Below are 27,243 nucleotides of genomic sequence, written 5' to 3'. Positions count from 1 at the left end.
GTATTTTGGTATTGGAAGTTACCCACAAAACTAAACTAGATTTTTCTTCTGCAACCCCTAGTTTATTGCTTGATTCATCAATTATTCTTTTTTTAAAACCCTTGCCAATGTTGTAAAGAAATCCTACAGGAAGTAGGTGAAGTTGAATCTTGTCATCTACACACACCCCTATTGCTTTTAGGCAGATGTATACTTTACCAGCTCATTATTTGGTACAAAAGTAAGCTAATGATACACTGAACAGACTCTCACCACTCCATGAAAACTGAGGAATACAAAAAGGGTCATGCTCAAATCTAATTTAAAATGACTTGGATTAAATATGGAGCTATGCAGGCCAAACCCTGTGAGAAACTACATTTTTGTGGTGAAGCTTGTGGGCTGAGGTGCATAGATATCAGGAGGCTTGAAAATGGAACCCCTGCAGCCTTGATACCTCTATCCCTCTATAAAATGTGAGGACAACTGAGAATTGATAACAATAAAACCATGCATGCAACACAATAAATGACACTGACAACTAATTTGTGGATGAACTATGTCACATATTTATTCATTATCCACGTTGGGTTTGCTTACGGGCGATTTAGGCATCATCGGTGAGTTCATCGAACAATTGACACCTATAATGAGAAAGCTATAACACAAAGAGCTTAGATTTTTAACAGCTCATTCACTTAGAGTGAGTTGACACTTTTCCGAACACAAAGAAGTATAGCCCATTCTGCTGACTTTTTATAAGACCCCCCCATCTCACCTGTCTCCTTCCCTCTAGACACCACGGACAATAAACAGAGGGGGAGCCCTCTCAATCCAAAATGGCATTTATTGTCCGAACCTTACATCCTATATATTAGGAGACAAACACTAGGATGCTGTTCCCTCTATGTTGCCCTGTGTGTGACGTGGCCAGCTGCAGATTTTCGTTAGTAGAAGCAAGGATATCTGCAGTTTGGAACCTCTCAGATTTAGTCAAACTGCCACTTTTAGTCACTTCTTCTTACCTCTTACCATCTCTACTCTGAATTCTCTTTCCTACTTATCTGGGGAGTGTTAGAAATGGGGGTCTCTAGTTGGCAATGGTTGGCACCTTTGTCCAAGCAGGGACTCTTCTTTCTAGTCAGGGTAAGGGGGATACATTTCTAAAATAACCCCTGCTCACCCCCTTGGATGCTTGGCATGAGCAGACAGGGTTATCTCCGAGGCAGTGTGTAAAGCATTTCTGCACACATACCGTAATACAGTGGAAACACTACAAATGGACAGCACACCAGTTTAGAAAAATAAGTAATATTTACCTAAACCAATCAACACTAAAACGGACAAAAATCCACAATACAGTAATCAAAATATGACTTTCAAAAAGGTAGAACCAGTTCTGTTCAAAGCAAATTGCAGATGCAACACTTTTCACACAAAGTACCTTGGATGCGTCACGCGCACAAACTAAAACTGTCGCAGGGAAGGTGAAGGGTCGGTTTCTTACGCCCCGGGAAGGTGATGCGCTGGTTCTTTACTTCACGGGAGGTTATGAGTCGGTGCCTTACTGTCATGCAGGGGTGGTGATGTGTTGGTTCCTTACTGAAGGGGAGGTGAGGCATCGGTGTCTTACTATGCACGAGGTGATGTGTCGGTTTATTACCACTGCCGGGCATTCTTGCTGGCGTGGCGTCCAGATGCGATGCATGAGAATCGGGGATGCGTCCGTTTCTCCAGCCATTGTTCCACGATGCGTTGGTTCTTGCAGCCGCACAGCCGGGCCTGCGTCGGGATCAGTGCAGTGATCACGATCTTCATAGATTGGTGCTCTCGATGCAGCGATTTCATGAGCCAGGGGCAGGCGCTGCATCGGTTTCTTCGGTCATGTGTCAGAAACAGGTGTGGATGCGTCACACTTCTCGTCGTTGCGTTACTTTTCTCGTTCCTAACAGCAGGAACCACCTCCAGAGGCCCAGAACAGCAGCAGGCACCTCGTCAGAACTCCCCGCAAGGAAGTTCAGGGTACCTGGTGGTGAGATCTTTGTATCCCTAAGACTTCAAAAACATGAGGCAAGCTCTACTTCAAACCCTTGGAGATCTTCCTCAAGCCAGGAACAAAGCACACAGAAAAGCCATTACCATTCCCTTGGAAGAAACAGCCACTGCAGGCCAACTCCAGACACCAGACAGCAAAGGGGTAGTACTTCTACTCAGTTGCTCCAGTTCTTCTCCTAGGCAAAAGTTCTTCTTGAATCCCAGAAGTAATCCAAAGTTCTAGGGTCTGGGCCCCAATATTTATATAGCAATTCTCTTTGTTTTCTGGTGGCAGAGAAGCTCAGGCAAAACCAGTTCTGCCCTCTCTGGTGCAGATTCCTGGCAGGAGGTGGAGACAGCATTGTCCCAGGCAGACGAGGCCATTCAGCTGTTAAAGAAATCTCCTCGCTGTACTCTAAATGCAGCCCGGTCTATTAAGCCGAGCCCTGACTCATTCAGGAAAGTCAAGACACACATCAAACCTCCCCCCCCCCCACCCGGTGGCCATCTGCGAGAATGCATTTTCCCAGCCCCTGTCATTCAAAAGCCAGACAGTCAAACAGAAACCTCGCAGAGGCACACAGGATGGCTAAGCAAGAAAAAAACATTTTCTAAAAGTGGTATTTTCAAACACACATAATAAAAATCATCTTTACTATAAGATGCTTTTTTTTATTCTGAGTTCAGGCATACTAAACTCCATCTTTCCATCTTGTCCCAATGGAAAGTTATATTTATATGATGTTATAAATGAACTCCCATTCTATCCTAAAGGACAGATAGCCTTTCAATAGTAAAAACGAAGTACACTGTAGTTCACTATCAGGACTTGTCACACACCTCAATACATGTCCTACCTTGCACATACACTGCAGCCTGCCCATGGGACTACCTTGGGCCTACCTTAGGGGTGTTTTATGTGTAAGAAAAGGGAATGTTAGGGCCTGTCAGGTGGTTGCACTTGCCAGGTTGACATGGCAGTACCAAACCGCGCACAGACACTGCAGTGGCAGGTCTGAGTTACCTTTGAAAGGCTGCTTGTGTGGGTGACACAATCAGTGCTGCAGCACCACTAGCAGCATTTGATATACAGGCACTGGGTACACAAAGTGCACTGTACTAGGGACTTAGTAGTAAATCAAATAACCAATCATGGAAACACCAATCCATCATAACAATTTACAGGGAGAGAATATGCACTTTAGCACTGATCAGCAGTGGCAAAGTGCAGAGAGTCATAAAACCAAAAAAACTGGTCAGAAACAGAAGGGCAAAAAGTCTGGGTATAAACCCATTGGACAAGCCAGGTCTCACAGGGACTATTGTTCTTTGGTATTTAGAAAATGGCTATAACTTCGGCTGTGAAGTTGTAAAGTCTTTCAATTGGTCGATGTGCTGTCCCCTTTCTATTCTATAAATCATTGTTACTTTTCTTAAAATTGTGGTGCAGCAAATTGATGCAGACAGGTGCAGAGAAAATTGACTAAAAATCAAGGGAGCTAGCCAAAGAAAATGGTTGCTCCCATCTGGTCCCAGTGGGTATTATTTATTCCGAATCTCTGACAACAGAGTGAAAACGAAGAAGACAAACAGATGTGCTAGCAACAAAGAAACCTAGAGGAACTAAATATATACATCTGTCTGACAACAGCTGCAGTCAAAGACCACCTACTACCAATTCCTGAGGCACAATTAGTACCATTAATGTGGTGTGAATATTGCCTTTTGAGCACAGTTGTCAGTTGTATTGATTAATTGGTACTAAAGCACCCACCACAGAGGGAAGGGGGGAACCATGATGCCATTTTACGCACTGCGCCAACACAGAAGAGCTGTAGGTGCTTTGTTTTGGCCTCTTATGCATATACATTAACCAAAAAATCTCCAGGGTAGCATATGTTTTTCTAAAAGAAGAGCGCTGATACACAGGGCAGGAAATGTTACTGTTACCCACTATATTGTTACACAATTTACGAACTCAAAAAGATGTGTGGGCACAGACACTCTTTTCTGGTGAACAGATGTTATTTTTCATTACCAAGCTTTTTATATATAATCATTTTAAATAATGATTTTAAACACAGAAACATGACGCACATCTTCACTCTGTATTACAGCTGGCCAGTAGCACCTATGCCACATTGTCATCATCAGACTTTGCCCCAGAAAAGAAAAGGAAAGCAGGAAAGGGAGAAGGGATGAGAGCATGCAATAGTTAAATACAGTAGCAAGGAAAACAGGCATTGGCAAAGCCAGTAGTTCTCACCTTTAAGACTTTGCCAGTGTTTTTAGCCATGTAGCAAAGCATTCCAGATGGTGGGCTTCATGGTAAACAAATTCAACACAAAAAGTAGGTGTGGATAAAACATACGGGAAAGAAGGCAATGTGGGGAGAGTGGGGGAAAGGTACAGTAGGATAAGAGAGGAACACGAGACGCAAAAGTGGGGGAGAGAATTTCACAAGGGAGACAGTGAAAACAAACATGCACACTTGTAGAATGCATAAACGAAAAAAAAGAACAAAACTAACATCTAAAAAAGCAAGCAATGGAAGAGAAATGATGATTCAATGCACCAGGGGAAGAACAAAGATGAGAAGTAGAAGAAAAACCAACATGTGCTAATAAATAAGACACAAGCAAATGAGAGCAAGCCAGCCAATGGGCAGGTTCTAAGCCTATTATAAGCTAATAGTGTCTTGCAACAGACAGCACATAAGCTGTCTTTGGCGAGACCTAACAAAACAAAGATGAATAATACGTGAAAGAATTGACAAAAACAGAGAGGAACTATTGGGTGGTGGAATAAAGTGGCTTGAGGTGGAATCAAGACTATGCAACCTTAGTATTCGGCATCCTGGCTTTAGGATCAGCAATGGGGCAGATTCACAAGAAACTTTTGGCACCTGCGCTATTTATTTCTCCCCCTCCCCCACCAAATTAAAGACTGCAGCTTCTTATCATGATCAAACATTTTCTTTTGCTACCATTGCAACCGATTACACTTTCGATCTGTAGCATTCACTTTATCTTTGAAACCCTACCCAAAATGCCCCACAGAAAAAGTACAGTGTGCAAGATTTAAAAAGTATATTAAACAGAAGGTGCAATAGCGCACACACAATTATGAAATATGTTTTAGGTGGTTTAGAAAAGAAAGTCATTGCAAAATGTCATATTTACATCTATCATGCCTTTGTAAATACATTGAGCCTTGCCTTTTTCAAATGCAAAGGCACCTTCACAACCTTTCTCACTCGACCTTCAATTGCAGCAAAGAAGGCACAGGGGCATTTCACCCTCTCTATTTGCCTAAGTTTCTTTGTGGAAGTTCTTGATCAACTCTCCCAAAACTGGGGACTCTGAATGGAATTTATGGAGGCTGCCAGCAATCTGTTCTAGTGTTCACTGCACACACATTTGCAGATGTTCCTTTAGCTATTAAAAAAACACGACTGACTCCACGTACAGACAAGCTGCAAATCGCTGATGCAGAATAAAGCTATCAGAAAATGGCCGTGCAGGGACCAATGCACCGAAAGCATCCATAACTTGCCTTCCACGGAGGCACTGCGGCTGTAACAGCTGATGAATGCAGCGTCACTTAGATCCGACCATGTTAATACAGTGTTTAAACATAGCTAAAAGTGCACATACGGTTCTCTAAAAAAACATTATTTTGTTGTGGAAACATTTTCTCCTCTCAGCATCCTTGTCACGGGTAATCATCTCACTATTCAGGCCACATGTATCCTCGCCGCCGCGGCTGTACATCCGGTCGCAAATAAAATTGCTGAACCCTTATTTTACCTGTGAGGTTATTTTACAATTAATAAAGCCAGCCCTTGCTCCAGGCAGCAACATGAAAAAGTCAGAGATTTACTCCTACCAAGGGCAGAAGTAAATGTATTCCACAAACTTCGTAGAGGAGTACTAGAAGCAAAAAGTATTTTTACCCTTGGAGAAAAAAAATTAATTTCACCCACACAATTGTAAAATGCTAAAAAAAAAAATACACATTGGTAAATGCATTCGCCAAGGTGAATAAACAGAACCTCAAAAAAAATTGCAGGATTATGACTGGAAAACTAATTAGCAGACAATTCCTGGCATATAATGGAAACCTTTTCTACCAGAAAGATGTAAATCTGTAAATGTAAGCCATGCAAGGCGAAAGAACTGCCGGTCCTATTTACTATTTGTGCTTGTGAACACTTCCTTGGTATACATGTTTCAATATCACCAATTTATCCAATATAGCAGATCTCCCTTCGCATTAAATTTTCTTTTCAAATATTCTTTTGCAATATTTTCAGCAAGCGGTAAGAAAGCGCAGAAAGCCGATTTCTTATAATAGATGTCTGGCATTAAAAACCTGCTGGGATGAATGATTGCATGCCATGGCACTCTCTGCAGCGGCATCTGGGTTCTAGTGAAGAAACTCAGGACCTCATCCGCAATTTGTCAGTGATAAACTGGCAGCTTCCCACTCCATTGAGAGCAGGCGCATTTGTGATTGACAGCTGTGGCAGTCTCCGCCAGTTCTGTCAATGGTCAATCAAAGATGGTGGCCCATCTGCCACAGGACCATCGCTTTTAATGCACGGTGAGGTCCTATTTCAGGAAGTCCTCCTCTTGCTTATTTGCCCTGCACGTGTCCGCAATGCATTGCAAACCCAAGCAGGGAAAACAAACAGTGACAACCACACACAGGGAACAGCTCATGATAAACATTCAGAGGGCAACTCTATCACCTCCTTGGAATATAAATATGTACAGAGTAACAAAAGAACATCCCCAGAGGAGTAATTTTTGAATTATTTTTATTTAGTTATTTGGTGACTGATCAATGGTGATAAATTCAAATGTAGGCCCCTAAAATAGGATCATGTATGTCTTTTCATGCAGCCCAACTAGATTGTCTGAAGAAGAAGGTTGTTTAAGTACCAGTCTTGATGGAGCAAATGAATATAAGTTTGTACTTGTTCTAAACACTGCCTTAAGAAAGCATAACGTTAAAACTGACATTAATCCACTATAGCCGCTTCCAAAGACAAACTGTGAAACATTGGATTCCAGGCAACAGTTGGTGTGCTTAGAAAATCTCAGTGATTAAACTGTGAGATGATCCACAAAGAGGGAAGAACAGAAGATTAAGAAAACTCACACTTGAAATAATTACAATTGCAGGGTACACACACACCCAGGTCATCACCAGCCAAATTGGCTACCAGTGGTTAGACCTAGCAGATTGACCAGAAGGAAAGTCAAAAACTGGCTATCAAATCGCGGCTAAGGACGTTACTCACTTCCAGGCTTCCACAGTTGTGGCAGGATGCGCGTTGCACATCAGTCTATGGAGGCACTGTAGCACGCAGGGAGTGAGATTCTGCAATAGGAAGAATGGCTTGTTTCAGAATGAAACTCAGGAAGACACTGCCAGACCGGAGAATTACCAGTTATTGTCCTGAACCTGGGAACCTATCACCCGCAGCTGCAACAATGCTGAGCAAATCCTGCTAGAGGGTTGCGGGTGGGCATCTGTGATCAGTGGAATTTGTGATCAGTCAACATCAGTGGCTGTTAGGTGCCTGTTGTGTGTTCCATGTTGTGTCCATTGTGGTGATGATGGCTGGAAGATCTGGTCACAATCCAAGTATACAAAAAAAACACAGAGGGGTGCTTTTTTAATATCGTATTTGTCTAATGAGCGGAATATTTGAATTCACTACTGCCACAGTCTAGTTGCGATGGATATGGCTTTTTTTGCTGTGGAGACGGGTGTCATATTCTGTGTCTAGTGACTAGAGCAGGTCATGAGAGTTCTTTAGTAGTCTGAAGAAGCAGTGCCACAGTATGAGGATTTTCGCACAGCATATTCCCTTTTCAAACCATCCTCTTACCCTTTTGAAAGGCCTGCCTGCTCCGAAGCTTCCCAATTAATTGTTCATCGACTATTTAGCCTCAAACATTACATTTTACCAACTTGCTCAGAGGTGAAATGTGACCATATGCACCCACAAACTGCTTGAATGAACACACAGAAAAGCCCTGGTGGAGATCACTACAGACTATAAAGTTAATCTTTTTTGTTTTAAATTCTTACAAACTTGGTTGTAAGTTTAGAGATGAACTCTAGCTTAACAGTCTAACACTGTTATGCAAAATGACTGAATGCTCAATATAATGAAAGTGGACATAAAACCATCCAATAAATAGAGTGACTATAAGCTTCTCTGCCTGATGAGTTCAGAGGTGAAAGTACCCCTCCTTTATATCCTCCTGATTCCCCTGTGGCTACAACCAACCCCACCGGGGTTTTAATTTCCTTCCATTTTCACACTGACATAGGAAGTACAGCTACTGTTTCTTGCACAACACCAAAAGCATCACTCAAGCATGCCAGCAAAACTCTCCCTACATACATCCCACTATAAATTCACACTTTCTCAATCAGCCACGTTGAATAAAGTAGTGTGCTACTTGTCCTCCAAGAAGCACTTCATGTGAACTTTTGTTTTTCGTCACTGATATTGATAGCTATACAAATGCTACTAAAATACAACACTATACTTCAAATGAATTTGGTTTCTAAATGAGTTAGCTTTCATTTCGCCCCATTTTTCTTCTAGATTATATGTTATATTTTTAAACATCCTTTGATGTTTTTTGTATCCGTTTCAAAGAATGTGATTGGACTTGTTTTATTACTCTTTTATTTTTATGTTTATTTGGTCCTTTTGTTCTTCATATATGAACTGTGTGGTTGTTGCACCCATACTACACAACATTTCCATCATGACCACATTGCTACCTTGGAACAAACTACCAAGGATAAGCCAAGGATTTCTTAAATAAATCAGGCAAAATGTGCAGGTCAGGTTGCTGGGGCCTTGTCAGAGCTCAGTGACCGCGTCCTGTGGGCTTTATTGAGAGTTTGGCGGGTGGTTACTCATCACAAACGTGGCAGACGCTCACTCAATGAGATTTCAAGTGGCTTGCTTCAACACCTCGTCAAGGGTAGTAGGCGCTAAAAATATAATTAAAATTACAGCCTACGGTATTTGTAATATGGCGTCATAAATAGGGAGTGGGATGCACACCGTTTTTCCAAGTTAAACACATGTATTCATTTAAACTGTACCAAGACTGATGCACAGATGCGGTCAGAGGATTTTTAAAGTTTGTGGCAGTGACCCCTGACGAAGGGCGCTTTCAGCCCGAAATGCATTGTGTTTTTATTTGAATAAACACTGCCTTTGATGAACAGAGCTTCAGTCGTGTTCTTACATAGAGGTCCGATGGACACATTGGGAACATAAATAAACGTTGAAAAATGGCAAATATTTTTGCGTGTGGACTATATTTTCAGAGAAACCAAATACAAGAAAAAGGAGTAAGTAAAGAAAAAATTAATAAATCATTGAACATGGAGTAATCTCGCCTCAATGGCAAAAATTGCTGTGCACTGGTTTGGGGCAAAATGTTGCCCCATCTCTTGGAACTTGTAATATGGCGGACAGAATATCTGCCACGTCTTGACCAAGAAGCCCGTCTGTCAAACACAAACTAAGGCACTAAGTTCTCTCTCGGACACAGTCCAACACTCCAGCTCCCTAGCCAGTGCTCTGTGCTGCGGGTCGAGCAGGGATGGAAGCCAATGTACTACCCTTCCATCAGCGCTGCAGATTTCTGTTGTTCATTAGCAACGCAATTTGTGAAACTGTTGCAGTAATGACTAGCATACCGCTTGGAAAATATCTCCACATTGTGGTAACACACAACAGTGCTCTTTGCTTTACATTCCTGCAGTGTCACTGACACCATCTGTGCCCTGTGTGACATGGAATCCCAACTGGAGATGTCAAGAAAATTAGACGAAGTTCCCAGAGGAAGAAAATAAACACACAAAGACAACTAAACTCTTTTAGAAAGCTGCAGCATGGACTTGACCCAAATAGCATAAAGTATACATGGAAAACCATTGTTTAGTGTGTTGTTTTTAAAACATTGTGGGTGATTAATCATAGCCTGGGCTAAAAATAAATCCTTGGCACATGATGTCTTTACACCAGGGAACATCCTTAAGCACTCAAGAAGAAGAAAAACATATTTCATTCTGCATACTTCACTTCTTAAAGGAGCCTGTTCATTGGCAAGCCCAGTACAACTTTGACATTTGAGCAGCAATAGTGCACAGCTCAACAAACGATTCCACATCTGTCCTGTGAAAACATATTTTTTAACAAAATTCCTGAAATTATGATATGAACCTACGGATTGAGAAACTTATTACTATAACTACAAATAAATGCTGTGAAAATGGGAAAGTATCATGTGAAAAAGAGGAAAAGTGAATTTAGCTCCTATTGAAAGGTTTCGCCCTTGCTGAAAAAAATAGAATTAGCAATTTCAAGCATGGGTGTGAAAATAGCTGTTCTCTCGTTGATATATAGTTTACTCCAATGAATATTTTTGTTCCTAAAATGAAGGTAATCCTTTGTGTTTGTCTTTGACAATATTCTTTCTAGTTGTGTCACTGTGTATATTAAATGAATACAGTACTTAAATACCAACAAATTATTGCCGTCTGTTCAACTCACCAATCTTCTGATTGAAAATCTTGTCGAAGGCGAGCTCCCCTCTCTCTTCAAGGTACTTCTGCATCACACTTCGGATACTGAAAGGTAGAAAGCAAAGAAAGACTTAGCTCTCGGAAGTCAGGCTGATGGAAATGTCTGAATACACAGTAGCAAGGAGCATGTCTGACATCATTAGGAGACTGAAAAGGAGACAAGGAGCATATAGTGTGGCTGCCAAACTGATCCATGACACGAGAAACACCTCAGTCTAGCCCTGGCTCTTGAATCAACATAAGTTTGCATTCTGAGACTTGTTGGCCCGCATTTAACCTTAGAAATAAAGACTGATAAATCACAGCATGAAAAGTGATGGTAACAGAAAACAAGGACTGGTTCAGGGTGCCACACATGGATTTTTGTGAATATGTATTCTACTTTAGCCATTCATCACTGGAGACAGCATTTACATTTGGACTGCATCTTTGCATGGATTTTTGGGAACTCAACAGAAACAAAGATTTTGCTTCCTCTTATCTTATTAATCTGGTCACATTTGATGCCTCTGTGATCATTGTGACACCCCTGCTGATAGTGTCTTAGGCAGACTTTTATTATAAAATTGCCCTGGAACTGCCCTGCATTTGAATGCGAACACTTAAAGCATAACATTCCGATGCACGTCACTCTATATTTCACAGATATTTGAACAAATAAGAATGAAAAAAATAGCAAGTGGTTTTTTTTTTACACAGATTTTTCTGCCTGAAGGTAAATGGAGATTATATAATGGATTTATTTTAAACCATGGCAAAAATGTATGAAAAAATTGTGCTTTAATCTGTTTTTCTTCTACAATAACATAACCAATAAAGAAAAAAAAGTTCTACAAAAACATTTGTTACAAAAAAATTAATTCAACTTAAGAAAGAACTGAATATTTTTCTTCAAACTTACTTTCAGATTTCTCATTTTAAAAAGAAGAAACATGAATTGGCTCCGCTTTGCATCATTGCATCACAGCAAAAATAAAGCAAGTTCTGATGCTCTCATTTTTGTCCTTCTTCAAAAGTATTTAAGACACAACCACTGCTTACCCCAATTCCTACTTCAGAAGCATCCAAACAGTTTACATAAGGTTTTGCACCAGAGCAAACTTTACGTAATCTTACCAATTTAGTTTAAAAGGGACAGCTTTCAGGCGTAGCCTGGCCAACATACCAGAAGGAGAGGGCGGCTAGTACCATTTTTGCAGTGCTGCTGGTGTAACTTGGTTTTCTTTGATATGTATCCTGCCTGACAGGAGGAAGAAAGACATTTGCCCTGAATGATCAACGACCACCGCGACCACGATTTTCTTAACTGCTGGAACAGAAAATCAAATGTCGGCCTAAATGTTGGTGACGCTAAGCTCTAGCGCAGTCTAGAATGCAGTGCACACTTGTAATGTGAGTCACTGCTTCTAACTGGCATAGTGCACATTTAATAGTGTTATATGCCTTCTAAATAATAAAAGGGGGTAACACACCCAAAAATATTATCAATAAAGTAAGTGTGCCTGCAGCCACTTACTACAGTAGTCTTTAATGCACGAAACTTTTATTTCCCTCTGCTAAAATAAATAAATAAATACATCAAGCAAAGGCATTAACTGTGATCTCCTCCTGGAGAGGCAAAAACAAAGTTTGGAATAACTTGTCATTTTCCCCAGCAGCAACTCATTTGCATATTTTCCACTGCAGGCAACACCTGATTGGGAGTAAACACCCACTTCTAAAATCACTTCTCAATCTGTCTACTTAAGTGGAGCACCATTCCTTTCCACAGCCCTGCATTGTCATATGGATGTAATATATCTGCGGCCTAAAAATAGCAGCGAGTGTCTCGGAGCCACTGTCTGTTCCTCTAATCCTTCTTGGAAGGCTGCGCCCCGCTCAGCTGCTTTACATTAGCTGCACTAATATGACCTGCAGTTTCGGTAATTATGAGCAATGGCTTCGCTCTGGCCTTCCCCACGTCATTGTATACACTCACAACCGAAAGAGTCCTGAGCAGCAGGGGAGCCCTCTCACCCAAATAATGGAGCTGTAAACAGACCCCGAACAAACACGTTTCCTGATTATATTTGCTCAAAGTCAGATCTATTTTTGGCCCGGGTCACACTGAAGCTCTGTTTTTACACAGCACTTGCCGTGCCAGATAAAACTCTGCGCTGAACAATAGGGCACAGCCTACAATGGCCTCACAGAATCCTGTCTCAGTGAGACATGAGCCGGGGTGCATTCTGTTAATGCTTGCGCTTGTCTCTAAATGCAGAGATGGAGGCCTGAAAGGGCAGTGGACCCCGCTACAGCACTGGCTTACCCTGTAGCCAACACGTTACAAAAGAGACGTAGGGTAGAAGAGGCAGCAGTCCATAGAAGCACTGTCCGCACCAGCGGAAGGGTGGAGGAGGAGTGCTTAATTTGAGCCGGTGCTTTCCGGTGCTCAGCACCAGCACTTAATTGGTTTCTGGTGCTCGGCAGCATCATCTAATCGAATTTATTAGGACTACTATATCCATTAAAAATGCTAATACCTTCCTCCCCGGCCATTCCTTCAGCTTTGGGGACCTTGAATAATCTGAACTGTCACAGTTACATGCGAGAGAGATGGTTGGTAGTTGTTTTGGCTATGGGTGGTGCAAGCTGCAGTGGCCTCTTTGTCAGAGCCCTGGCACTTAACATTTTAGAACTTAACCACTGGAATCTATGGAACCGTTGTCTGCCCCGCCCTTTCCGCCGGAAGCTCATGGCTGCCCCTTCAGAAGCTTCCACTTGGCTACTGTTCACCAAGTGCAACAAGCCGTTGGTAAACTTTCAATGCATTGCAGCTGCATACGCAGTACGAAACAATTGACGCCTATTATCGCAAGTCACAAGGAAGGGGAAAGCCCCCTAACCCTTCCCCCCAAATCCCCCTTTTACTTGCAATTCTCAAAGAATTGCAACTTTGACAATGTAACTCGCAACGTCACCTTGATAGATAGTATTTTTCTCTTTCAGCCTCTTCAATCTGTCACTTTTTGTAGTACAGGCACTGCCAGTATGAAAAGAATTAGATTCAGTTCCAAAGTGTGGCCAATGAAACAATCCCACACAAACCGGAAACATTAAGCGTCTGCTGCAGAAAATATATTTCTCTGCTATAAAATAAAGTCAATACTTAGTACAAACCATGGGTACCCTGCAGGGCATTCTTGTAAGAATGGAGAATTCATGTTCAGCTGAAAATGTAAGCATAGCACTATAACTGAACTAATTATCAAAACAGAAATGCAAGCCACCGCATAGTGTGTTCCAAGAGACGGATGACGATTATAAAACGGACAGTGACAGAGAACAGGAGCACAGCGCGCATGTTCAGGGGGAATGTGTCTATCAGAGTTCTTGTGACACAGAATATGTGAGGAATGTACACGCCCGGCCCTTGAAGCACTCAACTTATCTTTATAACTCCATCCTGTACACAGCTCAGTGCTCACCCAGCTGCCCCCAACGCCCAAAGAACGCCAACATACTGGCACATAACAATTGTCACCCAGAATACAGAATTGCCTCATCTCACTGCCCTCTACATAAGAGCAGCAGACATAATGCTCGACGCATTTGTATCCGTAAGTACAGAGATACTTTATTCAGAATTTCCCCCCTTCATAAAAACAAGTGATATACAGACTCCCCGCAAAGATGACCATAATATCTCTTTGTTGCTTTCTTAACACGCGCACTAGGCCTCGAGGTTTCAGCATCACTCTCATGCGTTTAACTTCTTTCTTCCTAACTCTTCTTCCAATTTTGCAGCCGTCTCTATTTAGTTTGCCTCCTTCCTCGAGCTCAACCTTATTTCATCTACAATGCATCTTTCATCAGACTCTTTACAGTAGAACCAATTCACATACTCCATTCCTCTCTCTTCTTGCACATCATGAAGTTCTACTTAAACGCCACAGTCTGGGTCCCCGACCCCCAAGATGTCCATTTTAGGATATACAGAACATCTGCTAGTGACAATTAGAGGATTTGGCTTCATACCGATGTTGTTGGCCAAAAGGCAGGTGGCCTGTATATGGAGGAGAAATGGAATTCCCAAGGCTAATACCTGGCTGGCAGATCTCACATATTGCAATGACCAATCACAAATGTATTATGCTACCTTACCCCAAGTAGCAGACCAAAAAACATTTGGCGCCCATTACAAACATATTTGAGAGCTGCGACTCCTTAGGATTAGAGATATGTCTTAGATGGCAAGGACCGAAGTGCCGCATGGGAACAATGAAGGTGAGATCTTACATGTACAGGTCCTGCTTGCGGATAAAACCTTGGCTGGGAAGACTGCCCACCTGATGCCCCGGCTCCTGCTAGGACACACGCTGGACTACCACAATAGTATGGTGAGACAAACTGAAATGAGAGATTCGAAATATAGTCTGTCCATCTGTGTGAGGGTTGAAATAATGACTTGTATGGGTGGTGGGTTGATGGTAGAGGCTAGTATAATGTATCTTGCTTTCTAGTCTGATATGCTGTTTTACTGTTGAAAAGATTTGAACAAAAGAAATATTCAAAAAGCTATAGTTTTCCATTGATCAACAATGTTACCTGGCACAATACTTGCACCTCCTCAAACAGGTCAATTTACCTTGCTTCTCCTACCTTCGCCAATCCTGCCTTCTTTACCCTCACCAACTGTCCTATCTCCGTCTTCTCACTAAAAGAACTTTGAGTCACATCATGAAATGCTTTATTACTCTTCTGTGCCTTCTCCACTTTTTTCTTGACATTTATAGTCCAAATCATCTTTCTGAAATTTCTCATTTCCCCTGATGTAACCTTGCATTTCCATGTGGTAGTCTCCGTCACTTCAGTTTAAAGACACCCTCTCATCTCGTGGGTTGATGTTGTCCAAGCCCACAAGATATTCAAAACATACTTATTCTTTGTGGCACTACACTCGTTCAGAGCCAGTGCTATATTTACCTTCACCACTCAAGTATACCATTCTACCAAACCCACGCCACGTTGATGGTACAATACCATTGTCTAGCTGCTCAAGAACTTCTTTATTTCGTAAAATGTATTCTGCAGTCAGTTGACACCTACAATGTATGAAGTCAGGCCTCTAAATAATTCACTCTAGAGTTTCAGGAAGACTTCAGTACCAACTCTCTCAGAATTGGCAGCTCAGGCCACATACTGTAGTAATCCACTGAATCTAGAAAGTAAATTCCAATTGACTTATACCATGATATCTATGCAGACCTTCTATCCTAGCACTGTAAGACACAAGCTGGGACCCTAAGTAGGCTACATGACTTTCTGCATTGTGTCTGTGTTTCACATCAGCTGCTATTACCCCCAGGTCCCTCCGTCCTCGACACCGCCATTGACAAGTGAGATGTAACTATCTCACTGACAGAAAAAGAACGAAGGAATGCTGGACCTACCCTTCCCCCTCCCACTGGGAGTACTTAAGGAGTACCGTCCCAGCATTCCTCCTGTTCTTTTTCTGTCTTCCTGACGGTGTAAGGACGCGGCAGGAGCGGGGGCGCTCCTGCCTTCTTTCTGGATTTTACGTTGTGGCTGCTGGTTCTTACCTGGTGCCGGCGGCCCTTCGTTGTTGGCCTCTCCCTCCCTGCTGGGCTTGGGGGGAGTGGCGCGGGCCTCTCCATTTTCGTGAACCTCGCGGCGGTGTAATACCGCGTTGGTTTCTTCTTGGCCCGATGGCCGCCTCCCCTGGCCTGCCGGGCTTGCTGGGGGGCGTGGCCGAGCTGCTCCTCTGGATTGGTTGGAGCTCCTTCCCCGGCCGGAAGTCGTCATGCCTGACTTCCGGTTTTTGATCGTGTGGACGGAAGTCAGGCGCCTCGAGGTTGCCGGCTTTGGGAAACTCGTTAAAACGAGCGTTTGGGGTGAGTACCGCATAGCGGTTGTCATCTCTGGCGATTTTGCTGTTGTTGGTGTGTTCTTTGCGATGGGGAAGCATTCCAGGAAAAGACATCACCGGGAGAGGTCTTCCTCTTCTTCTTCTGCTTCCAGGTCTCCCTCACCTGCCAGGTCCCGGCACCGTGATGCTGGTGCTGATGCGCATATTAAGCGCTTGATCAGGGAAACCTTGACTGAGATGGGTGATGTTGGTTCCCGTCGCAGGTGTCCTGCTCCTGTTTCTTCGGCCTCTAGTGGCGATGAGTCTGCTGGTTTGGGGGATGAGGAGTTGAAGGGCAAATATGTGGACAAGGATGCTATGACCATTATTGTGCAGCATGTTAAAGAGAACATGGGGTTCCCTGACGGGGACGCGCCTAGTACCTCTAGGGGCCCTTTGTTGCGACAATTTCAGAGTGCTGCCGCTGTCGATGTACCTGTCCATCCCTTCATCAAGGATGTTTTGAAGCGCGAGTGGGCTGATCCTGATCGCATCCTGATTCCGCGATTCATGGCTAAACTCTATCCTCTGCAGGATATGGCTACTGAACTGCCTGATACAATTCCTATTGACTCATTTGTGGCTAGTTTGGTGGGGCGTACTTCCCTTGCTGAAGATGCTGTGCTGAAGGATCCGGTTGACAAGAAAGCGGATGTGGCGCTCCGTAAGGTGTATTCTGGTTCCCACCTGGCCTTGAGGGCGGGCATCTACGGGACTTATGTGTCGCAGTCCCTGTTGTCTGACCTGAAGTCTCTCTATCAGTCTATGGATAATGCCACGGACTGTTCTGGTTTGCTGGAGCAGATTGAGCGTCAGGTGGAGCTGCTGTCTGATGTCTCCTTTGACGTTGTGCGTGCTTCTGCTCTGTCCGGGGGGGCTTGTGTGGCTGCACGTCGCAGTCTTGTCCTTAAGGACTGGAAAACTGACTCTGCGCAGAAAGCATGCGCTTTGAGGTTGCCCTTTCAGGGTACAATGTTGTTTGGGGGGGAGTTGGAGGCGAAATTGCACAAGTTGTTTAAGGAAAAGAAGCATTCTTCTTCTTTTAAAGTCTCTGCTACTGCTCCTGTCCCTTCTAAACCCAAATCTTTCTTTCGCCCTGCTTCTCGTAGGCAGTTTGTGAGAGGCCAGGGTAGGTTTGCTTCTGGCCGTGGTCGGGACCGTAAGGCTAAGTCCTCTCCTCCTGCCAAGCCACGTTCCTGACTCTTTGGCGGTGGTTCCCGGGTTGTTGGTTGGAGGGCGGCTGCGCTTCTTCCTGGATGCCTGGGTTCAGTCTTGTTCCGACGTCTGGGTGTTGGACATCATTCGCCAGGGTTATGTTCTGGAGTTTACGGCTCCTCCTCCAGACTCGGGTGTTCGGCCGACTCCTTGGCCTTCGAGTCGTGTGAAGCGGTCTCATCTTTCTCTCGGGATTCTGGACCTTCTTCGGAAGGATGCCATTCAGGAGGTTCCTCCGTTGGAGACGGGGTTGGGTTTCTATTCCCTGGTCTTTCTGGTTCCAAAGAACACGGGGGGTTTCCGCTTGATTTTGGATCTGCGGGTGATGAACAAATGGGTGGCCAAGATTCCTTTCCGCATGGAGACCTTGCAGAGGGTGATTCCATTGGTGCTGCCAGGTCACTTCATGTGTACCCTCGATCTTCAGGATGCGTATTATCATGTCTCGGTCCATCCTCGGTCCCGCAGGTTTCTGCGGTTTTGTGTTCAGGGGCGTCATTACCAGTTCATGGTATTGCCCTTCGGTCTCCGGTCGGCGCCAAGGGTGTTTACCAAGGTGGTGGCGCCTTTGGTTGCGTGGCTTCATCTCCAAGGGGTGATGGTGTACCCCTATTTAGACGACTGGTTGATCCATGCTCCATTTCGGGTCCTGTTGCTGGAGGCCAGGGAGGTGGTGTGCTCGGCGTTGCGGGCCCATGGTTTCCTGATCAACTTTCCCAAATGTCAACTGACGCCGTCCCAGGACATGGTTTTCATTGGGGCCCGCTTCCGTTCGGATCTGAACCGTGTGTTCCTCCCCGAGCCTCGGGTTGTGACGTTGGTGTCCCTTGCTCGTCGTTTCCGGGTGGGGGGTGCCTTTCCGGTGCGCCTTTGGTTGCGTCTTATGGGTCTGATGGCGGCGACTGTTTTTACGGTGGCCTGGGCGCGTTTTCATCTGCGCCCCCTTTGGGTGTACCTCCTGTCTCTCTGGGATCCCCTGTCCCGCGACTTGGATGTTCTTATTCCTGTGTCTCCGGTGGTCCTCCCGGTTCTTCTTTGGTGGTCTGTGAGGGATCATCTGTCTTTGGGTCTGCCCCTGCAGTCTTCTCCTTCTCTGGTCTTGACGTCGGATGCCAGCGCTTTGGGTTGTGGGGCGACCTTGGGGTCTCGCTCCCTTCAGGGTCGTTGGTCCATCCTGGAGAGCCGCCGTTCGTCCATCTGGAGAGAACTCACGGCGGTGTCCCGCGCTGTGATGGGTTTTCGGGATCTGTTGCTCGGTCGGAACGTGTTGGTGCGGTCCGACAATATGGTGACGGTGGCTTATCTGAATCATCAAGGGGGGATTCGTTCGGCTTCTTTGAACGCGATAGTGGTGCCCCTGTTTTGTTGGGCGGAGGGCCATCTGCTGTCTCTGACGGCGGTTCATCTTCGGGGAGTGGACAACTTTGTGGCGGATGCCCTGAGTCGGTGCTTTCCGGATTCTCTGGAGTTGTCTCTCACCCCGGTTGCGTTTCGGCTTGTGTGCGGGAGGTTTGGGCGTCCCTTTCTGGACCTCTTTGCCTCCCGGCACAATGCTCAGCTCCCTCGGTTTTGCTCCCGGTTTCTGCAGGAGGGTTGCTGGGGGGTGGACGCTCTGTCTCTCCCGTGGCCGTCGCGTCTCCTCTATGCCTTCCCCCCCCTGGCTCTGGTTCCCAGGTTTCTGGCCCGTTTGTGTCAGGAGGATCGGGAAGTGGTGGCGGTCCTGCCGTTTTGGCCTCGGAGGTCCTGGTTTCCGACGGTGCGTCTTTTGGCGGTGCAGGTTCCCTGGTTTCTTCCACTGTCTCCGTCTCCACTTCGGTCTTCCCCGTGCCTGTCACTTCTCCGGTTGCGGTTGTCGGTGTGGAAGTTGAGAGGCAGGGTTGGAGACGGCGCGGTTTTCCGGAGCATTTAGTGGTGGCTCTTCAGCGTTCCCGGAGGCCTTCTACCCTTAAGGCTTATGATAGGCATTGGGGTAATTTTGATCGTTGGTGTTCGGCGTTGGGGGTCTCCCCTTTGTTCTGTTCCTTGCAGGTTGTCCTTCAATTTTTGTGGGAAGGTTTCGAGAAGGGTTTGGCTGTGTCCACTCTGCGGGCCCAGTGGGCCGCTGTTCGGGCTTTTCGTTCCCCGTGCGGGAATCTTTCGGATATTGAGGACTTGGTTTCTCGTCTTCTACGCAGTTTTACTGTTTCTCGGCCTGTTCCTCGTCCTTCCTTTCCCCTGTGGGATTTGCCTTTGGTCCTGCGGGTTTTGATCGGTCCTCCTTTTGAGCCTTTGGATGTGGTGGATTTCAAATTTCTCACTCTCAAGGTGGTTTTTCTGGTGGCTGTCACCTCTGCACGTCGTCTTGGGGAGTTGGGAGCCTTGATGGCGCGGCCTCCTTTGCTTTTCTTCACGCAGGAGGGTGTGGTGCTCCGCCTGGATTCTTCTTTTGTGCCGAAGGTTTCTTCGCAATTTCACAGGTGTCAGGAGTTGGTTTTACCTGCCCTGGGCTCTGTTTTGGATTCTCCTGGTGGTCCCCAGTGGTCTTTGTTAGATGTGTGCAGGGCTTTGCGCATTTATCTGGACCGTACGGCGGTTTTTCGCAAGTCGGACTCCCTTTTTGTCTCCTTTGGTGCGGCTTCGCTTGGGAGTAAGGCTTCTTCTGTGTCCATCGGCCGTTGGCTGAAGCAAGTCATTTCCTTGGCCTACTCTCTGTCTGGTTCTCCTCCTCCTTTGGGGGTTCAGGGTCGTTCTACGAGAGGGGTGGCTGCTTCTTGGGCGGAGGTTCGGGGTGTTCCTCTCTCTGAGATTTGTAGGGCTGCCACGTGGGCCTCTTCCAATACTTTCATCAGGCATTATCGCCTCCTTAATCTGTTGGGGGATGATGGAGGTTTCGCATTGGGGGTGTTGAGCTCTGTTCGCTCCTAAATGTTTTTTGCTACTTTATTTCCAATAAATCTCTGGGTTTGTTTGCTATCCTGGTGGTTTGTTGTGTTTTCTGGTATGAATGCCGGTGTTTGCTTTGGTATTTCTCACTTGTCAATGACGGTGTAGAGTACGGAGGGACCTGGGGGTAATGTCCTATTACTTACCGGTAATCTTCATTACTCCGGGTCCCGTAGTCCTCGACACCGTCATGACTTCCCTCCCTCCCTCCCTGTCTGCCGGCCTTCATTGGGGCTTGGTATTTCAGGAGGAATGCTGGGACGGTACTCCTTAAGTACTCCCAGTGGGAGGGGGAAGGGTAGGTCCAGCATTCCTTCGTTCTTTTTCTGTCAGTGAGATAGTTACATCTCACTTGTCAATGACGGTGTCGAGGACTACGGGACCCGGAGTAATGAAGATTACCGGTAAGTAATAGGACATTCCTATGTAACCTTTCTACTGTAGTATCTGCCCCTGGTCACAAGTACAAATCTTTTACTATTCTATTCGCTTTGCCTAAATACCCATCATTGACCAATGCTTCCCATTTTGTTTCCGAAACCTATTGGCAGAGCAATTTGCTCCTTTTCAGTAAAAACTACCTCCCACCGAACATCCCAAAACATAAGTTCTTGTGCCTTCATCTGACTTTACTGTCCGTTAACCATCGACCCAAGCTTTACTCTTTCTAACAATAAATCAGTGGAAACATTTCTGGAGTGGAAAATGTTCAATTTCCACTCTTTTGCCAAAAATACTGTGGTTTCTTAAAATTCTTCCTGCCTGTGCTCGACTTCCCTCTTCATTTGATTCTTATTCTCCATTCTGCAGTACATCTGCTGTCATATTTCCCATGCCTGGCATGTATTCCACTTTATAAATCCATTACTATTATTTTAACCACATTACTTCAACTCTCGAAAAAGTCCTTTGAATGTCTTCAATGGTTATAAACCATAGCAATGGTTCCTTGACATAAGCAAGTAATGTGCCCCCAAAACAACCAAGCATCTCTTCCTCTCAGACTATTTTTCTTCTGCACACATTAATGCTACTGAGACACATTATTATACCCTCTCTTCCTTTTTAGGTCTTGGTTACAGACAGCTGTTTGCAGACCTATTTTTAACAAAACATAACACTTGCTTTGCCAATGCATCTTCCCTAGGTGGCATAACTACATGCAGCCCTTTATTGCTTGCACCAGGTGTAAACACCACGCTTATCCCAGGAGCAAACTCTTTTACCAGTGTAGAGTTATATATCTCCCATTCTGTTCTGTCAAATGCACTGCACCTTCACTCCATATGTATACCCCACATTGTTCTTCATTAGCAAACACAGTGGGTGAATGCACGCAGTAAAATCCATTACAGTTATTCTCTACAAGTAGGACCTGAAACCATCTTTATTTGTGGGTGTCTGTCTCTGATAATGATTTTACCAGTGCTTTATCTGTAAAAACAAAAATGTCAGGGCCCTTCTCAGAAGGCCACTGCAGCTTGCACCACCAGTGACCTGGCCAGTGCTGCCAAAGGCACAACACAACAACTAACCATCACACTCCTGCAATTGTGACCATTTGGTCTATTGATGACCACCCAAAGCTATAAAAACGGCATGGGGTTGTGTTGTCGCTTTTGAATGCATATTGAATTAATAAATACTGTTTATGTGCTCGCACTAAATGTAGACAAACAGTGCTACCATGTGGTGGATTGTCTAATGTGCCGCTGTTGAAAATTAAATGCCATGCTGAGCACCTGCAAACATCGGCTCAAATTAAGCCCAGGATTTCCCCAACGTCTCTTTAGGTTTCACTTAATCCTCATACCCTAGATGCAAGACAATTGGCGCTTCTCCATTTGGTACATTATATTTTCAATCTTCCATCCCTCAACACTATCAAAACATTTTGCATTCTGTATCTTTTCTTCTTTATATGCCTGCCCACCACCAAACTGTTTGTTGTCTTCCAAAAAATGCATACCCTCCCCATCCGCAAAGGCAACGTAACAGCAAAGAAGCCGGTGTTGTGCTGGAAACAGAAGCAGCATCCAAGGCATATTTCAGGACCAACTGGGAGATACTTGGACGCTGCAAGAACCAAAGGGGTCTCACGTCAATCTGACAGAGGCTGCAGTCCTGGAGGAAGGTTCCATCATGTTGACAGGTGTACGAGGTAGCGGTAACAGTACTTGCCGACAAGCTATGCGGTCCCATTGCTTCCCAACAAACAGTGCAGGGTCCTACCTGTAGAAGTGGAGTCTGCTGCATTCCTACTGGTGACGAGCCCATGCAGTTTGGCAGCCATAGTCTTGGTGCAGAGAGTTGGACATCTGGGTTAAGCAGTGTACGAGAGGTGAAAGCTAGCGCAGCCCACACCACCCTGATCATCTTCAGCCATCCCTTGCGTGTCCTCCTCCACTCAGCGCTGGTCACAGAATAGGCAGTAATGGCTGCCAACCACTGTTAGTGCTTTAAGACAGGTGTAGGGATCACAGCCCAGTGTTTCACATAAAACAGTTGCGTATTCCAAAGCCATCCCTGCTTCCAGTCCTGGGGATTCTCCAAAGTTGGCAAACTAAGGGTTGTCTGTGCTACTACCTGGAGACAGACCCTCAAGTAACAGCCAGCTGCATCCTTCAAGGAAACCTGACTTCCCGGCACATTTTCAAAGAGCTCCTTCGGAGCATGGTTTGGTATCAACAAGTGGTTTTAGTCTTCTATTGTTCCGGTCTCCTCGTTGTAGGGCACTTCATCTTGTCTGGCCTATTCAGAAACGTTTTGTTGCTGAATAGAGGAAGAAACTGGTGGGTCAAAAAATAGATCGGTAAAGAAACAACACAAAGGCTTTGCTTGAAAATGTGTTTTATTTTGCTTTATCTGTTTGATGGACACGTTTTATGGCTGGTATTAAGTCAGTTGGTTGCCTGATTGGTCTCTGGCAGAACATTGGTCTAGAGGGAGTGTTTGTTTATTCCTTACTGATATTTTCACTTGTCCGTCATGATGCATGTTACGCTGTTTGACATGTAGGCTGAGGGGGATTGAGGTCACTGTGTTTTAGGATCCAACTGTGTGATTGTCAAGTTTCGCAACAACTTCCACCCTGACAAATGGTGGAACTTGGGCAGCCCTCACCTTTTTCTCCAAGGAGTACCCTGACTGGAGTTAAAGGTACTCTGCTCTATGTGTACTTAGTCTGTGATGTTAAGTACCTGGAAAGAGCAACACAGGTATAACTACCACCATTTATTTGGTTTGTTTAGCTATCCGTTCTTTTAATTTGCTAGTAGGCAGAGGTGTGTCTAAATGAGTGCTCGGTGAGAGGGGTGCTTCTGTGAGATCAGGGCCAGGGTAAGCATTGCAACTATGTGCATTTAGGGTAAGGGGTGAGTTTTGAGTGTATAAAAGGGACAGTGTGCCTAGAAGTGGACGGTCAGTGAAGGATATGTTTTGTGGATATGATGTCATGGGTACGCCTGTGTGTCTGTGTGAGGGCAGGGTAAGTGGTATGTTTTAGGAGTGCAGGATGAGGGTTGTGTCTTTGTTATTGTAGAGTGAGGGTTTTTCCTGTGAGTGATGAGAGATGGACCCGCCTGTGTAAGAGAAGGCTCACTCCCCTTGTCACCCAATGCATAAGTCGTCAAAATGTGGTCTTTGTCAAATAAGGGATGTAAGGAAGGGTTAGCCGGGCACCTACAAGGCTGTCTCGCACAACAGCAAGCCAACGGTCAACAACAACAAACTACATGTTTCACAGCAATGAAATGACAACCTGAAACTCTGCTTGTATTTGAATTTGCCATCTGCCACCTTCTATGGGCAAGGTCTCGATTCCACAGAACGTGTGACGACACATAATAATTTTAGCAACAGTACATTTATTTTACCATCAGGTTGTTCATGTTTTATTTTAACGCATTCTTATTTGAGTGTTGCCAGTGTAACCTTCATACAAGGCTGAAATGCCTTTGTGGCTCCTCTGAGCACTAGTATTCATTAGCTTTGCTAAAGCAATCTTCAAACCCACGCATACAAGGCCCTTCACAGCGCTGGACCTGCATACCTGAATCACCACCTCACATTCCACATACCCAACAGACACCTCCGCTCCACCCCGCTTTCCCTGGCTACCGTCCCACGAATCCACAAGAACAGCCATGAATCCACAAGAACAGAACCGGAAAAATGTCCTTCTCCTACCTTGCCTCCAAGGCATGGTACACCAAGCCCATCCACCTCAGGAAATCACCCTCGCTGCCGCAATTCAGGAAGGACCTCAAGACCTGGCTCTTCAGATGAACTCGACACTTAGTCTGCTCTGCCGCCGCCCCACCCCACCCCCAACGCCTTGAGACCCTCACGGGTGAGAAACTGCCCTTTACAAACCCTGTTTGATTGACTACATTAATAAGGTATATGTCCAGCACTTGATAATTTGCGAGTATCTTTAATAATGCCACCCTTAAGAGTCAGAGAACCCCCCACTTCATCGCATACTATATCAGTATAAACATAACTACAGTATGCCATTTGCAATTCATTTTTAATGCCATGTTTGTTATGTGCAATGTTAGCAATGCCATAAGCACAGATAATAATTCATTATGTATTGATTCCACCAGCATGGAATAAAATTATACAAGTATAGCTAGCATATATGAAAATATGCAAGTGCATAATTAAACATGTTATCTAGAGTTACATTGCCAAAAGGTCACATTCATAACTGTGTGTACATTAGTTACTTGCACACAGAATATTTGCTTTACAGCTACTACATTCCAAAACCGATATTGATGTACATAGGCTCTTCAAAACAAGGAAGAATGTATTCAGACTAAAGTAGAAAACTTTTCCGATACAACAATAGAGTCTACCATAGCTATTTTAGGCACATTGACAGCGAACCCTGAAATCTCATTAGAGATGCTAGACCTGCTCCTGATAGAATTAATGTTACAAATAGAATTCAAAACAATACTCCTGGAATTGAAATCTGTAGAACACGTATCCATGCACATCATGTGGGTGTGGCTTTACTACACGAGAAATGCTGATTACGTCACAGTAAAAGAAATATCACGCCAATATGGAGACAACAAACTTGTATAAATTAAATCAGCACCTGTAAACGCATAAGACCCCATGAAGAATTACAAGGTAGATGAAATTGCTCTTCATCAATTCCCATTATTGGTATACATAGCATTTGTGTCCATACAGGATTTTCTTCACAGTCCTGATATTTGTTGGTCTGCTATGGTTTTCCTCACAACAAGTTAGATCCTACCTTTTGATAATCACAAGTTTCGGAAATCCGTGAACTTCACACACTTTTACATATGATGTGACCTTATCAACCAATTTTCTCTTTGTCCTTCTAATTACTTTATTTAATTAACGTTTTCTGTAGATCACTTATTTGGTGCTTTGACACAAAACTGCTGAAGAGACAATTAAGTATAATTTGATACTCTGATATTTAAAAACCTCATTCATGATGTTCTGATTCTCAGAAACTGTCTCTCATGCTTCAATTTTTTTTTTAAATTTTCTGTTTATCGTTTTATTTTCTAAATTAGAAATCATTTCATCTTTTTAAAAGTTGCATTATGAATTGTTTAAACGGTTGATATATTCTGTAAAAAAAAATGCTTTAGAGGTTCCCTTTGTGATGCCTAGACACATTCCTACATTTGTTTTTTATGCTGGATATGATTGTTATTGAATAAAGCATTGAGGATCTTTTTAACTGCACACAAGTGTGGTATTGATCTTCAGTGGAGGTGGGGGACGAAATACAGTGCTGGGTGAGATTGACTGACGAGAGGTGTGAAAGTTTGGACTAATTTCTACAACTATGGTAATAAACCCTAAGGGGAGATTTTTTGGACCTAATGGTCTAATACAGTGCCCTGTCCCTTTGGAGTGTGAGGCCCCGCTCTACTTGCCTTGATGTTTTAAAAGAATGTTGTACTAGTCTTTTGGGATAGCCTTGCTCAATCAGCTTGCATGCCAAAACATCTACCCATTAAATGAAATCAATTTACAGTTACGACGAATGCATACAAATTGTCCATATGGAAGACCATTTGTTTTAGACCACGAGGGTGGAAACTGGAATATTGTATAGGTGCATTTCTTTCTGTTGGTTTTCAGAAAAAAGCAATGTGGTTGCATGAAATCTTTACAGTCACATCTAAGTAATCGTTTTTTTCATTACTTGCATGGCAAGCAAGTTTCAGATCAGGTTGGCAGTTGTTTACTCAAGTTACATATTGTTTAAGTTCAATCTCATTGCCTGACCAGTTCATAAAACATCATCTATGTACCTCTTCCGTAGATGTATCTTTGGAAAGAAAGGATTGAAGCTGTTTAAAATGTACATTGATTCCAAATTATCAACTAACAGAATCACAACATTTGGGGAAAAAAGTGCACCCACTGAAGTGCTCTTCCATTGTAAATATTATTTTCCATCAAAGAGGAAAAAATTATTTGTTAGGGCAATCTCCAACAAGGAGATAATGAATTCAGTGGGTACTTGTATGGAATTTAATAGG

General features: G+C 44.2%; 1 protein-coding gene across 1 annotated transcript in view; it reads right to left on the bottom strand.

Annotated features, from left to right (window-relative positions):
• Positions 1-27,243, bottom strand: part of GRK3 (G protein-coupled receptor kinase 3) — a 1,147,860-nt gene that overhangs the window by 899,588 nt on the left and 221,029 nt on the right. Inside the window, exon 2 of the mRNA XM_085636358.1 lies at positions 10,616-10,692. Coding sequence (XP_085492484.1) covers positions 10,616-10,692 — 77 coding nt within the window. The remainder of the gene's footprint in view (positions 1-10,615; positions 10,693-27,243) is intronic.

Source organism: Triturus cristatus, chromosome 11, assembly GCF_964204655.1.
Source record: "Triturus cristatus chromosome 11, aTriCri1.1, whole genome shotgun sequence".
NCBI lineage: Eukaryota > Metazoa > Chordata > Amphibia > Caudata > Salamandridae > Triturus > Triturus cristatus.
This window is presented reverse-complemented; position numbering and strand designations above follow the sequence as displayed.